Below are 14,229 nucleotides of genomic sequence, written 5' to 3'. Positions count from 1 at the left end.
TTTTTTTTAAGGCACGGTGAGAAGTGGGAGCTTCAATTAAAAGGCTCAGGAAAGACCCCATATTCCCGGTATAGTTTTTTGTTTGTTTACTTATTTTAATTAAAATTGATACCGTCTTTACCATTGAAAATCTTTTCATCTTATTTTTCCTAGAAATGGCGATGGCAGAGCTGTGCTTCGCTCCTCGGTGAGAGAGTTTTTGTGCAGTGAGGCGATGCACTATCTTGGAATTCCAAGCAGCAGAGCTGCCAGGTAGCTCCTCCTCCCTTGAAGCTCCCTTTCAGGACTGGATCCTATTATCTCCAGAATCGTGTCAGTAAATTGATCAGATAAGTTTCTGCTTGCAGTTTCTAATAGTTTTAGGTGTTTCTGAGAGTTTGCTTGCAGTTAAAATGTAACTTTAATTGTTCGATTCTCTTCTATTCCAGTCTGGTTGTGAGTGATGATGAAGTATGGAGAGACCAATTCTACAATGGAAACATTGTGAGAGAACGAGGTAATAACCATTTTTAGATTTTATATAAAGTTAGGCTAAGTACATACTTTTAAAAAATTGTTTATTTATTGACTTTAGAGAGAGAGGAAGTGGGGGACAGAGAGAGAGACATTGATTTGTAATTCCACTTATTTATGCATTCATTGGTTGATTCTTCTATGTGCCCCAACTGGGGATTGAACCCACAACCTTGGTGTATCAGGACAACACACTCTGACCAACTGAGCTACACAGCCAGGTCCTAAATTCTTTTTTATTTTTATTTCTTACTGTTTTATTGAATTTATTGGTGTGATATTGGTTAATACAATTCTATAGGTTTCATGTTTACAATTCTGTAATACATCATCTGTATATTGTATTATGTGTTCATCACCCCAAGTCAAGTCTCCCTCCATCACCATTTATCCCCCTTTACCCTCCTCTACCTCCCCCAACCTCTCTTTCCCTCTGGTAGTCACCATACTGTCGTGTGTGTCTTTGAGGTTTTTTTCACTTAGTCCTTTCACCTTTTTCACCCGGACCCGCAAGCCTCCTCTCTTCTGTTCTGTTCTCTATCAGTAAATCTGTCTGTCTTTATTAGTTTATTTTGTTCATTGGATCATATGGTACTTTTCTCTCTATGGACTGGCTTATTTTACTCAGCATAATGCTGTCCAGGTCCATCCATGCTATATCGCATCAGGTAAGATTTCTCTATTTTTTATGGCCAGAAGTATTTCACTGTGTAAATGTACCACAGCTCTTTTTATCCACTCGTCTACTGATGGGCACCTGGGCTACGTCCGCATCTAGGTCACGGTGAATAGTGCTGCAGGGAAAACAGGGACACAAAACTAAGTTCTTAAAGAACAACAGATATAATGGGACATCTTTTTGGTCTTCTTAACAAATGACCTCTGGTTCTTCCAGCTATTTCAGTGTTATGATACTATCATAAATTCCCTTCCTCACATCCTTACATTACTAATTCATCTATTTCAAACAGCAAACATCTGGGAAGTGAACGAAAGTTGTTGATGGACAGTTGACAAAATGTTAACAAAGCCAGTACGCAGAAGTTCACGCACCTTCCTCCCAGGAGAGCGCAGTGACCTTTCTTCAGAGCCTGGTTGTTCTTACTTCAAGTTTACTTCCAATAAGTTCAATTAACTTTTTCCTCAGCCTGTAGTAGGTTAGAAATAAAACAAACCTAGAAAGGGAATGAGAAAGTGTACTGTAGAACAGCAAAAAGGGAGAGAGGGAGAAATTCGGCTCTAAGTCTCTGGGGAAGTAGGGGACCTGAAAATCGATAAGAAACATATGAAACTGCTTAGAAAAGCAGAGCTATCAAGCACTGCTGACAACTAACATGCTTAATTGGATCACTGTTTCACAGGGCAGCATTTTTACTGAGGGTCATAGCGATTCACCAGAGGGCTTTTTCATGTTCTTATACTTAGTGCATAGTATGTTTGGATAAGATTTTCATAAAAAACAATCTATTTCTAAAGTTTTCATGCTTAAAGGAAATAAGGGTTTTTTTTTTTTTTTCCCCTGGCATCTCTCTTTGCTCTTAATTTCATCTGGGTAACATGGATCTATTGTACACAAGCCTATAACAACCATTTAGGTCTTTTTGTTTTTGGTGGTTGGAAGTGAGAGTCTAACCATGGACTGTTCATGTGATGGATCCAACACTACTTGTTCTGTGGCTGTAACTTATATATATTGTTAATCTGAATTCCAAACCAGAATCAAATGCCCCCAAGTGTTTCTCCTTTTGAAGGCATTACTATAGTTTTCACATCTAAACATTCACATACATACAGGTATTTCAGTTGTGCTTTTATCCTGATACCTGCCCAGCAGCCCAGTGGTACAGTGAGAAAAGTACTGGACAGACAAAAAGAATATGTGAAACCTAAGGTTGGTTCTGTGGGAAGTGACTTGTGACTTGGGCAAGTCACATTTCGTCCCTGTTTCTCCATCTAAAATGAGACGGTTGGATTACGTGATACCTTTTGTGTCTTTCATTGCTAACATTCAGTGATTTCATGGCTATGCATTAAGTAAACATTAGAATAACTTATTGAGCTCTTTTGTTTTTTTCTAAGTGACTGCATGTTTATTGCTCAAAGAGCCACATCAAAGTAAATGTCTTGGTTAATATTGTGAATTAATCCTGATTATATGGTAATTCAGTTAACCAAGAAAATACTAATTGGCTCTTTTCTGGGCCTTCCATTGTATTCAACTCTAGGGAGTCCAGGAATAAATAGTAAGTATATATCATTGTCCTGATCTCAAGAAATTCAGTCTTCACTTCCGGTCAAGATGGAGGAGTAGGTAAACACACCTCTCCTCCCTGCACAACTATAGCAAAAATACAGCTACATACAAATCAAACATCACCCAGAATTTTCAGGAAATCGAGCTGTGTGGACATTCAACAACCAAGGATTTAAAGAAGCCACATTCATCCAGACAAGTAGGAGGGTCAGAAACTGCATCCTCTTTAATGGCCTGCAACAGACTCAGGACTCGCACAGACCCATACCTGCTGGGATTCAGGGCAACACCTGGAAGGGCACCAGTGGCATATGGGGAGAAAGTGAAGTGTGAGTGGGGAGACAGCTTCTCCCAGGCAAAGCTGCGGAGGCCAGGCAGTGGCATTGTTCTTCCCCACACAGAGCAACAGAGCTGTGACATGGGTTGCCCTGCTCTGGTGACTGTCTAAGAATAGGAAAGAATTCAGTGTGGGGAGAAGAGGCAGTGGGGCCTGTGGAGCAGGGGAGACTAGCACAAAGGCCCAGAGGCAGCAGGGAGTCTGTTGAAGAGAGTGGGAGCACTTGGAATAGACTGCATCTTCAGATCAAATGCATGTAAATACAGCATTCCTTATAGAAAAGAAACACAAATGCTGTTTATTAATTGTTACTATTGTCTATAATCAAACAGAAGGCTAGCAATAGAAGGCAACAAACACAAAATGCATAGATTCACTTTATTTCTCCAGTATATTCATAAGTTAGAACATATGTAAACATTTAGTAACTGAAGTTAATTTTCAGTTAGTTGCACACATGAAAGGTACTTGCAGGGACTATGCCATAGAGACAATTCCTAATTCACTGATTCAGGAAGAGGTACAGGGAAAAGGCCACAGTTGAGGAGACAGTGGGACTGCGATGTTCCGAGCCTCCTGATGGAACTGAGCAGCCTTTAGCTGGGTCGGAGCCTCTTATGTTTCTGAGAGTGTTGTGGTTCCTAACATTCTAACACGCCGGCTTAGAGAAATAGAGAAAATTCCTTGATCCTTTCAAGGGTATAAAGTAGTTATATTTTCCAGTAAATTCAGATACTGAATTCTTTTTTATTAATTTTATTTTAAGAAAAGCATACTAGGCCCTGGCCAGGTGACTCAGTTGGTTGGAGTGTCATCTTACAGGCCAGAAGATTGCAGATTTGACCCCTGGTCAGGTTCATACGGAGGCAACTGACTGATGTTTCTCTCTTACATTGTTTTTTTCCTCTCTCCCTTCCTCTCTCTGTAAAATCAGTAAAAACATATCCTCAAATAAGGATTAAAAGAGGAAGAAGGAAAGCATTTTAGGCTGTTTCCACAGTTTGAAATACTTTGTGCTGAAATAAATATTTCTTTTGCAGGTGCAGTAGTACTGCGTGTTGCAAAATCATGGTTTAGAATCGGATCATTAGAAATTTTGGCTCATTATGGTGAACTGGATTTACTAAGGTTAGAAAATGACATTTTTTTAAATGGTACAGGACAATTGAAAAATATTTATGTGCTGGGAAGCTAAAATATTCTTGGTTTTCTTATAAGTAAAACCCAAAATTTAAATTAATAAATACTTTAAACACTTGTTATATGTCTAACATCATGTGAGTTTTCTAAGAGGAAAAAGAGAAGTATAGGGTCCAGCAAAGAATTTATTGTCTAGTACGCGGCCCAGCTGCGGCTGAGGGCCTCTGTACCGCTCAGGGACCTGGTTGGAAGTGACTCAGGCTCCATGTTTCTGCACCTGGAGTGGTCCGGCCTCTTTGCCGCTCAGGGACCTTGTTGGAAGTGACTCGGGCTCCCCGTTTCTGCACCTGGAGTGGTCCGGCCTCTGTACCACTCAGGGACCCGGTTGGAAGTGACTCGGGCTCCCCGTTTCTGCACCTGGAGTGGTCCGGCCTCTGTACCGCTCAGGGACCCGGTTGGAAGTGACTCGGGCTCCCCGTTTCTGCACCTGGAGTGGTCCGGCCTCTGTACCACTCAGGGACCCGGTTGGAAGTGACTCGGGCTCCCCGTTTCTGCACCTGGACTGGTCCAAAGCTCTCCTTCCAGTGTCTGGGATTCCCAGCCTGTGTCCTTTGCCTCCCGTCTCTTCTTTCCTGGACTCTAGTTCTCACGTGTGTTATGCCTGTTTCACACTGGGTTTACCCAGATGTGAAAGTCACTCCCATCAACAGGATGCAAAAACAAACACACACTAGACTAAATTTACACAAAGCAGGTAGAAACAGAGTGCATCTTACTGAAGATTTCCGAGGGAAGAGACAGAAAGGTTTGCTTCAAAAGAGCAAATGCAACACGTTCTTCCCTTTGTGTCCTGCCGTCCCGCCCCCACCATCCTCTGCTGCCCTGGTGCCTGAGGTGTCTGCACTCACGAAATGCCACCCTCTTCAAGCCAGTTTAGTGGGGTATTTCTTCAAACAAAAACATTTCTTCCTTTTAGAAGGATACTGCTTCCATTTGTTAAGCTAACACAGCCATTAGAAATATATGTATAAACAAAAAATTACCTTAAACAAACTAGAGTCATTTGGAATATCGATCCTATATTGTAGTTACCAGTTTAGTAAATCCAGATTCCTAATCTGTGAGAATACAGGGATTAAGGAAATGAAAGAAATGAATGACCAGAGTAGATAAGTTATTACATTTGACATGACAATTCTCTGAGTCTTTTTTAATGTAACTTATTTACTTTTAATATACTTTATTTTTCAATTACAGTTGGTGTACAATATTATATTTGTTTCAGGTAGTTAACCTAGTAATTAGACATTTATATAACTTATAAAGTGATCACCCCAACAAATCTAGTACCCACCAAGCATCATACATAGCTATTGCAATATTATCCCATGTTCCTATGCTGTATTTGCATTCCCATGGCTATACTGCAGCTACCAATTTGTACTTCTTAATCCCCTCACCTTTATCAACCATCCTCCTAACTCCTCTCTCATCTGGCAACCATGAAAATGTCTGTATCTGTGAGTCTGGTTCTGGTCTGCTTGTTTGCTTATTTTGTTTCTTAGATTTCACACATAAGAGAAATCATATGGCATTTGTCTTTCTCTGTCTGACTTATTTCAGGCAACACAATATGCTCTAGGTCCATCCATGTTGTTGAAGATGGAAAGATTTTGTTCTTTTTTATTGCTGAGCCATATTTTGTTGTATATATGCACCATTTCTTCTTTATCCATTCATCTACTGATGAACACTAAATTGCTTCCATATCTTGGTTATTGTAAATAATGCTGCAATGAACATATGGATGTATGCATATGTCTTTTTGATTTAGTATTTTGGGTTTCTTCAGGTAAATTCCCAGACATGGAATTGCTGGGTTCTTCATTGTCTCTTGTTATGGCCTTTGTTTTAATGTCTATTTTGTCTGGTATAACTATTGCTAACACAGCTTTTCTTTTTTTCATTTCCTTTTTCATGAAATGTCTTTTTCTATTTCTTTACTTCCAGTCTGTGTGTATTTTTTAATGTATTTTATTGATTATTCCATTACAGTTGTTCTATTTCCCCCTTCATTCCCCTCCACCCTCACACCCCCTCCCCCACCATTTCCCCCTTTTAGTTTATGACCATGTGTCTCAAGTTCCTTAGATTCTATATTTCCCCTACTATTCTTGCCCTCCCCCCTATTTTCTACCTACCATCTATGCTACTTATTTTCTGTACCTTCTCCCCCCTTCTCCTTCTCCCACTCCCCTGTTGCTAATCCTCCATGTGATCTTCATTTCTATGGTTCTGCTCCTGATCTAGCTGTCCTCTTAGTTTGCTTTTGTTTTAGGTGTGGTTGTTAATAACTGTGAGTTTGCTGTCCTTTCACTGTTCATCTTTTTTATCTTCTTTTTCTTAGGTAAGTCCCTTTCACATTTCATATAATAAGGGCTTGGTGATGATGAGCTCCTTGAATTTGATTTTATCTGAGAAGCACTTTATCTGCCCTTTCATTCTAAATGAAAGCTTTGCTGGATAGATCAATCTTGGATGTAGGTCTTTGGATTTCATGGCTTGGAATACTTCTTTCCAGCCCCTTCTTGCCTGTAAGGTCTCTTGAGAAATCAGCTGACAGACTGATGGGAACTCCTTTGTAGGTGACTGTCCCCTTATCTCTTGCTGCTTCTAGGATTCTCTCCTTCATTTAATCTTGGCTAATGTAATGATGATGTGCCTTGGTGTGTTCCTTCTTGGGTCCAACTTCTTTGGGACTCTCTGAGCTTCCTGGACTTCCTGGAAATCTATTTCCTTTGCCAGAATGGGGAAGTTCTCTTTTATTATTTGTTCAAATAAGTTTTCCACTTGTGGCTGTTCCTCTTCCCCTTCTGGTACCCCTATAATTCGGATGTTGGAATGTTTAAAGATGTCCTGAAGGTTCTTAAGCCTCTCCTCATTTTTTTGAATTCTCGTTTCTTCATCCTTTTCTGTTTGGTCATTTTTTTTCCTCCTTCTTGTCCACTCCTTTGATTTGAGTCCCAGTTTCCTTCCCATTACTATTGGTTTCCTGTGCATTTCCCTTCATTTCAATTAGTTTAGCCTTCATATGTTCCTCTAATTTGTGACTAAAATCCACCAGTTTTGTGAGCATCCTGATCACCAGTGTTTTGAACTGTGCATCTGAAAGTTTGGCTATTTCTTTTTTTTTTTTTTTTTTTTTTATTTTTTTATTTTTTTTATTTAGTTACTTTTCAAGTACATTTTTTTTTTCCCTCCCCCCCCCCCCGCCCGGTCTCCCCCCTCCCTCCCATTCCCCCCCCCCCCAGTCCTCAACTCTGTGTCTTTCATACTTGTTCCTCAAAATCCCTCCCCCCTTTTTCCCCTCAAGTTCCCTTCCCTCTCCCCTCTGGTCGCTGCCCACTTGTTCTCTATTTCAGCGTCTTTGTTTTTATTCTGTTTGCTTGTTTGTTTTATTCTTTAGCTTCCTGTCAAAGGTGAGATCATATGGTATTTGTCCTTCAATGCCTGGCCTATTTCACTCAGCATAATGCTTTCCAGTTCCATCCATGTTGTTGCAAAAGGTAGTAGCTCCTTCTTTCTCTCTGCTGCATAAAATTCCATGGTGTATATGTACCACAATTTTTGGATCCATTCATTTACTGATGGGCACCTAGGTTGCTTCCAACTCTTGGCTATTGTAAATTGTGCTGCTATGAACATTGTGGTGCATAGGTTCTTTGAAATTGATGTTTTAGGATTCTTGGGGTATAATCCTAGCAGTGGAATTGCTGGGTCAAAAGGCAGGTCAATTTTTATTTTTCTGAGAAAATTCCATACTGTTTTCCATAATGGTTGTACCAGTCTACAATCCCACCAACAGTGAACTAAGGACCCCTTTTCCCCACAACCTCTCCAACATTTGTTGTTTGTTGCTTTGTTTATGATAGCCATCCTGACTGGTGTAAAGTGGTATCTCATTGTGGTTTTAATTTGCATCTCTCTGATAGCTAACGATATTGAGCATCTCTTCATGTGTCTCTGAATGTTCTGTATGTCCTCCTTGGAGAAGTGTTTGTTCAAGTCCTTTTCCCATTTTTTAATTGGGTTGGGTGTCTTCTTAGAGTGGAGTCGTGTAAGTTCTTTGTATATTTTGGAGATTAAACCTTTGTCTGAGGTATCATTGGCAAATATGTTTTCCCATACAGTTGGTTGTCTTTTTAATTTAATACTGTTTTCTTTAGCCATGCAGAAGCTTTTTATTTTGATGAGATCCCATTTGTTTATTCTTTCCTTTATATTCCTTGCTCTAGGGCACATATCCATAAAAATGTTGCTGCGTGGAATATCTGAGATTTTCTTGCCAATGTTCTCCTCTAGGACTTTAATGGTGTCATGGCTTATATTTAAGTCTTTTATCCACCTTGAATTTATTTTGGTGTATGGTGTAAGTTGGTGCTCAAGTTTCATTTTTTTGCACGTAGCTGTCCAGTTCTCCCAACACCATTTGCTGAAGAGGCTATCTTTACTCCATTTTATGTTACTGCCCCCTTTGTCGAATATTAATTGACTGTAGAGGGTTGGGTTGATTTCTGGGCTCTCTGTTCTGTTCCATTGGTCTATGTGCCTGTTTTTATGCCAGTACCAGGCTGTTTTGATTACAGTGGCCTTGTAATACAGTTTGATATCAGGTATTGTGATCCCTCCTACTTTGTTCTTCTTTCTCAAAAGAGCAGCTGCTATTCGGGCTCGTTTATGATTCCATATAAATTTTTGAAGTGTTTGTTCTATGTCTGTGAAATACGCCATTGGTACTTTAATAGGTATTGCATTGAATCTGTATATTGCTTTGGGTAGTATGGACATTTTGATGATGTTAATTCTTCCAATCCATGAACAAGGTATATGTTTCCATTTGTTTGTGTCTTCCTTGATTTCTTTCTTCAGTGCTGTGTAGTTTTCTGCATACAGGTCTTTTACCTCTTTGGTTAGGTTTATTCCCAGATATTTTATTTTTCTTTTTGCTATATCGAATGGGATTTTTTCCTTGATTTCCGCTTCTGCTGATTCATTGTTTGTATACAAAAATGCCTTTGATTTCTGGATATTGACTTTGTATCCTGCTGTTTTGCCAAACTCATTAATTAGTTTGAGCAGTTTTTGGGTAGAGTCTATAGGATTTTCCATGTACACTATCTTGTCATCTGCAAACAGTGACAATTTTGTTTCCTCCTTTCCTATTTGGATGCCTTTTATTTCCTTTTCTTGCCTGATCGCTGTGGCCAAAACTTCTAATACTATATTGAATAGGAGTGGTGAAAGTGGACATCCTTGTCTTGTTCCTGATCTTAGTGGAAAAGCTTTTAGTTTTTGTCCATTGAGTATGATATTGGCTGTAGGTTTCTCATAAATGGCCTTTATTATATTGAGGAATGTTCCCTCTATTCCCATTTTGCTGAGTGTTTTTATCATAAATGGGTGTTGTACCTTATCGAAAGCTTTTTCTGCGTCTATTGATATGATCATGTGGTTTTTGTCTTTGCTTTTGTTTATGTGATGAATTACATTTACTGTTTTGCGAATGTTGAACCATCCTTGCATCCCTGGGATGAATCCCACTTGGTCAGGGTGTATAATCTTTTGGATATATTGTTGGATGCGATTTGCTAATATTTTGTTGAGGATTTTAGCGTCTATGTTCATCAGCGATATTGGCCTGTAGTTTTCTTTCTTTGTTGTATCTCTATCTGGTTTTGGAATTAGGATGATGCTGGCTTCATAAAAGGAGTTAGGGGAGTTTTCCATCCTTTTGGATTTTTTGGAATAGTCTGTGAAGAATGGGGGTTAGGTCTTCTTTAAATGCTTTGTAGAATTCTCCTGTGAATCCATCTGGTCCAGGGCTTTTGTGTGATGGGAGTTTTTTGATTACTGCTTCAATTTCTTTTGCTGTTATTGGTCTATTCAGGTGTTCTACTTCTTTTTCATTGAGTTTTGGGAGATTATATTTTTCTAGAAATGTGTCCATTTCCCCTAGGTTCTCAAATTTCTTGGCATACAGTTCTTCATAGTAATTTCTTACAATCCTCTCTATTTCTGTGGTATCAGTTGTAATCTCTCCTCTTTCATTTCTGATTGTGTTTATTTGTGTCCGTTCCCTTCTTTTCTTGATGAGCCTACTTAAAGGCTTGTCTATTTTGTTTATTTTTTCAAAGAACCAACTCCTGGATTCATTGATCTTTAGAATTGTACTTTTAGTCTCTATGTCATTTAGTTCTGCTCTGATCTTAGTTATTTCCTTCCTTCTACTTGCTTTGGGCTGTTTTTGTTGTTGTTCCTCGAGTTCTTGCAGGCGTAGAGTAAGTTCATTTGTTTGAAATGTTTCTGTTTTCTTAAGGTAGGCCTGTATTGCTATAAACTTCCCTCTCAGGACTGCCTTGGCTGTATCCCATAAGTTTTGGGTTGTTGTGAGATCATTTTCATTTGTTTCCAGAAACTTTTTGATTTCTTCCCTAATTTCATTCTTGACCCATTCATTGTTTAATAGCATACTGTTCAGTCTCCATGATTTTGGGTGTTTTGGGTTTTTTCCTTTGGGGTTGGTTTCCAGTTTCAGTCCCTTATGGTCAGAGAAAATGCTTGGTATGATTTCAATATTCTTGAATTTGTTGAGGCTTGTTTTGTGCCCTATCATGTGATCTATCTTTGAGAATGTCCCATGTGCATTTGAAAAGAATGTGTATTTAGCTTCTTTGGGGTGAAGAGCTCTGTATATATCAGTTAGGTCCATTTCATCAAGGGTGTTGTTTAATGCCACAATGTCTTTGTTGATATTTTGTTTGGAAGATCTGTCCATTTTTGATAGTGGGGTGTTAAAATCCCCCACTATAATTGTGTTGCTGTCTATATCTTTCTTGAATTCCTCTAAGATTTTCCTTATATATTTTGGTGCTCCTATGTTGGGTGCATATATATTTATGATGTTAATGTCTTCTTGGTGGATTTTTCCCTTGAGTATTATGAAGTGACCTTCTGGGTCACTCTTAATGGCTCTTTTTTTGAAGTCTATTTTGTCTGATATGAGAATTGCTACCCCGGCTTTTTTTTCTTGTCCGTTTGCTTGGAAAATTTGTTTCCAGCCTTTGATTTTTAGTCTGTGATGGTCTTTTGTCCTGAGGTGGGTCTCTTGTAGGCAGCATATGTGTGGATCATACTTTCTTATCCATGACGCTATTCTGTGTCTTTTGATTGGAGCATTTAATCCATTTACATTTAAGGTTATTATTGATAGGTACTTATTCATTGCCATTTTTGTATCTGTGCTCCTCTCTGTCTGTCTCTTTTCCTTCCTTTCCTTAGAGCAGACCTTTTAGTATTTCTTGTAGAACTGGCTTGGTGGCAGCAAATTCTTTTAGACTTCTTTTGTCTTGGAAGCTCTTTATTTGGCCTTCTATCTTGATTGAGAGCCTTGCTGGGTAAAGTAGCCTTGGTTGTAGGCCTCTGGTTCTCATTACTTGGAATATTTCTTGCCAATCTCTTCTTGCTTGGAGTGTTTCCATTGAGAAGTCAGTGGCTAACCTTATTGGGATGCCCTTGTATGTTATTTCTTTTTTCTCCCTTGCTGCCTTTAAGATTCTCTCTTTGTCTTGGAAGTTTGCCATTTTAATGATGATGTGTCTTGAAGTGGGCCTCTTTGGGTTCCTCTTGAATGGGACTCTGTGAGATTCCTGGATTTGTGTGACTTTTTCTTTTGTCAAATTAGGGAAATTTTCTCTCTTTACTCTTTCAAATATGTTTTCTATCCCTTGTTCTTCTTCTTCTCCTTCTGGTATTCCTATTATTCGGATATTATTACGTTTCATATTGTCTTGCATTTCTCTTAATCTCTCTTCATTCTTTCTGAGCCTCTTTTCCCTTTCCTGTTCTTTCTGTGAGATGCTTTCTACTTTGTCCTCCAATTCACTAATCCGATCTTCTGTTTCATCCACCCTATTTTTAATGCTTTCCACTGTGTTTTTTAATTCAGAAATTGTATTCTTCATTTCCTCTTGGCCCTTGCTAATAATTTCCATTTCCTTTTTCATGTTGATATAGTTCACAGTGAGATCATTGTAACTTCCCTGTAGTTTCTGGTAGCTGATTGTGAGCTCTTTGAACTTCCTGACCACCAGTGCTTTGAATTCAGTATCTGATAGTTGACTTGCCTCTGTTTCATCTAACATTCTTTCTGAGGATTCCTCCTTTCCTTTCATTTGGGGATTGTTTCTTTGTCTTCCCATTGTTTGTGAGACTCTTCTTGTTAGCCTCAGCTTCTTAGATTAATCTGTTTTGACACCCTGGGTTTATGGTATGAACTTGTGGTGGAATGCCTGTGAATTTCAATGGTGCAGCCTCTTTTGGTTATCCTGTTGTTCTCTGCTTCCACCTACTCAAATATGCAGCAACTTGTGGCTTCTCTCCTACAACAATGTGCAATTTGTCTCTCTGATTCTACTATTGGGAGGCCTCTTCTATGGGTCCAGCTCTGGTCTTTTTATATTTTCAAGTTGATTGTGACTCTTGTGGGTAAAAGAAATGATAAGGAAAGAAATAAAAGGAAGAGAGAAAAAATGGTAGGGGAATGGAATAAATAGCAGTAAGTTTAGAAAGAAAAGAAAAAGAAATAAAACAGAAAATCCGGGAAAAGAGGACAAAAGTATGGAAAGATGAAACAGTAATAAAGTTTAAAAGAAATAACAGATTACTTTAAAAAAAGCAAAAAGATAAAGAAAAGGAATGGAGAGGGGAGAAAGGTAAATAAAAAAAGAAAGACTAAAAATAAAATAAAGAAAAAAAAAAGCACCAAAATAATCTCTCAAACACAGCCTCAGAAAAAGGAATGTCTCTTGTTGGCTTCAAACTAGCCAAACCGGTTGTAGCAGGATCTCCCTGTGTGCTGGGATGCCGGCGCAAGTGCGCGCATCAGCCGGGCTACCAGCTTGGGGTGTGGGCGCCTGTGCACCCGCCGCGCGCACTGGCCAGGCTACCGGATTGGGGTGTGGGTGCCTGCGCACTTGCCGGGCACACTCCCGGGCTGTCCGGGACTGTGCAACCAGCGCCTCCCGGGACCGCGCCGGGCCCGGGCACTTCCCGGGTCCGCGCCGGTCCGCGCCGGCCCGGGCACGGGTCCGCGCCGGTCTGCGCCGGTCCCGCGCACTTCCCGGGACCGCGCCGGCCCTAGCACTTCCCGACCCTAGTGGCGTCAGCCTAGAGTTCTCTGCGCCCCCGCTCGCGCGGGAAACCGTCTGGCGCTTCTAGGACCAGTAGCCCCGGCTCAAAGAACCCTGCGCCAGTGCGCGCCAGAGACCAGCTATGGGTGCAAGCAGGAAACCGTCAGGGAGCGTCCTTGTCCTGCGGCGCCTCTCCTGACTCTCTGTGCCCGCGAACTCGTCCTTCTGGGACTGGCGCAACCGGCAGCGGGCTTCCCGGTCCCCTGGTGTTGGCTCAGAGGCCTCCGCTTCCAACAGACCTTCTGGGACCCGGAGTAACCGGCAGGGCGCTTCCCATTCGTGTGGCTAGTCCCCAAAAGCCTCCACTTTCCCCTTGGCTCCCTGCAAGGTCGGATAGGAAACAAGCCAATCTGCCTTGGCAAGAGAACACCTCAGTCCACTTTCAATAAAACAAAACAAAACTTTCCGGACATCCTGTCTCTCATTCCTGCTCAGTCCCCAACCAAACCCGTGAGGCTAATGCGTCTCTGGATTCCTCCCAGGCTTGCAATCCCAGAGTCTGCAGTTAAACCGGGCTCTATGTCTTTGTACCCCTCCCCAAAAATGCAAGCCGGCAAGCAAACGGGTCTCTGCCTGGTGTTATCCAGTTTTGCTTATACAGGATGAAGGGGGAGCTGCTGGCCCACGCTGGTGGCCACTGGAGCCGCTGGGTGCCCAAGCACCTGTGGTAGACCTCTCTGGTGTTGGTCTCAGACCGATGGTTCTGGACCCCGGCTGTAGATGCAGCACCCGGGCCA

General features: G+C 40.8%; 1 protein-coding gene across 6 annotated transcripts in view; it reads left to right on the top strand.

Annotated features, from left to right (window-relative positions):
* LOC119050158 (protein adenylyltransferase SelO-like) overlaps positions 1-14,229 on the top strand; it is an 84,756-nt gene that overhangs the window by 12,667 nt on the left and 57,860 nt on the right. For all 6 annotated transcript variants that reach the window (XR_008389614.1, XR_008389615.1, XM_053654784.1 and 3 more), the window contains exons 5-8: positions 12-68; positions 154-252; positions 429-496; positions 4,145-4,232. Coding sequence is in view for 4 of the 6 variants with exons in the window: in XM_053654784.1 (XP_053510759.1) it covers positions 12-68; positions 154-252; positions 429-496; positions 4,145-4,232 (312 nt within the window). In the remaining 2 variants the exon portion in view is untranslated. The remainder of the gene's footprint in view (positions 1-11; positions 69-153; positions 253-428; positions 497-4,144; positions 4,233-14,229) is intronic.

This window comes from Artibeus jamaicensis, unplaced genomic scaffold (genome assembly GCF_021234435.1).
Source record: "Artibeus jamaicensis isolate MK-2021 breed Jamaican fruit bat unplaced genomic scaffold, CSHL_Jam_final contig_867, whole genome shotgun sequence".
Classification (NCBI taxonomy): domain Eukaryota; kingdom Metazoa; phylum Chordata; class Mammalia; order Chiroptera; family Phyllostomidae; genus Artibeus; species Artibeus jamaicensis.
The sequence above is the reverse complement of the archived record's forward strand: the minus strand, read 5'-3'. Positions and strand labels throughout refer to the sequence as shown.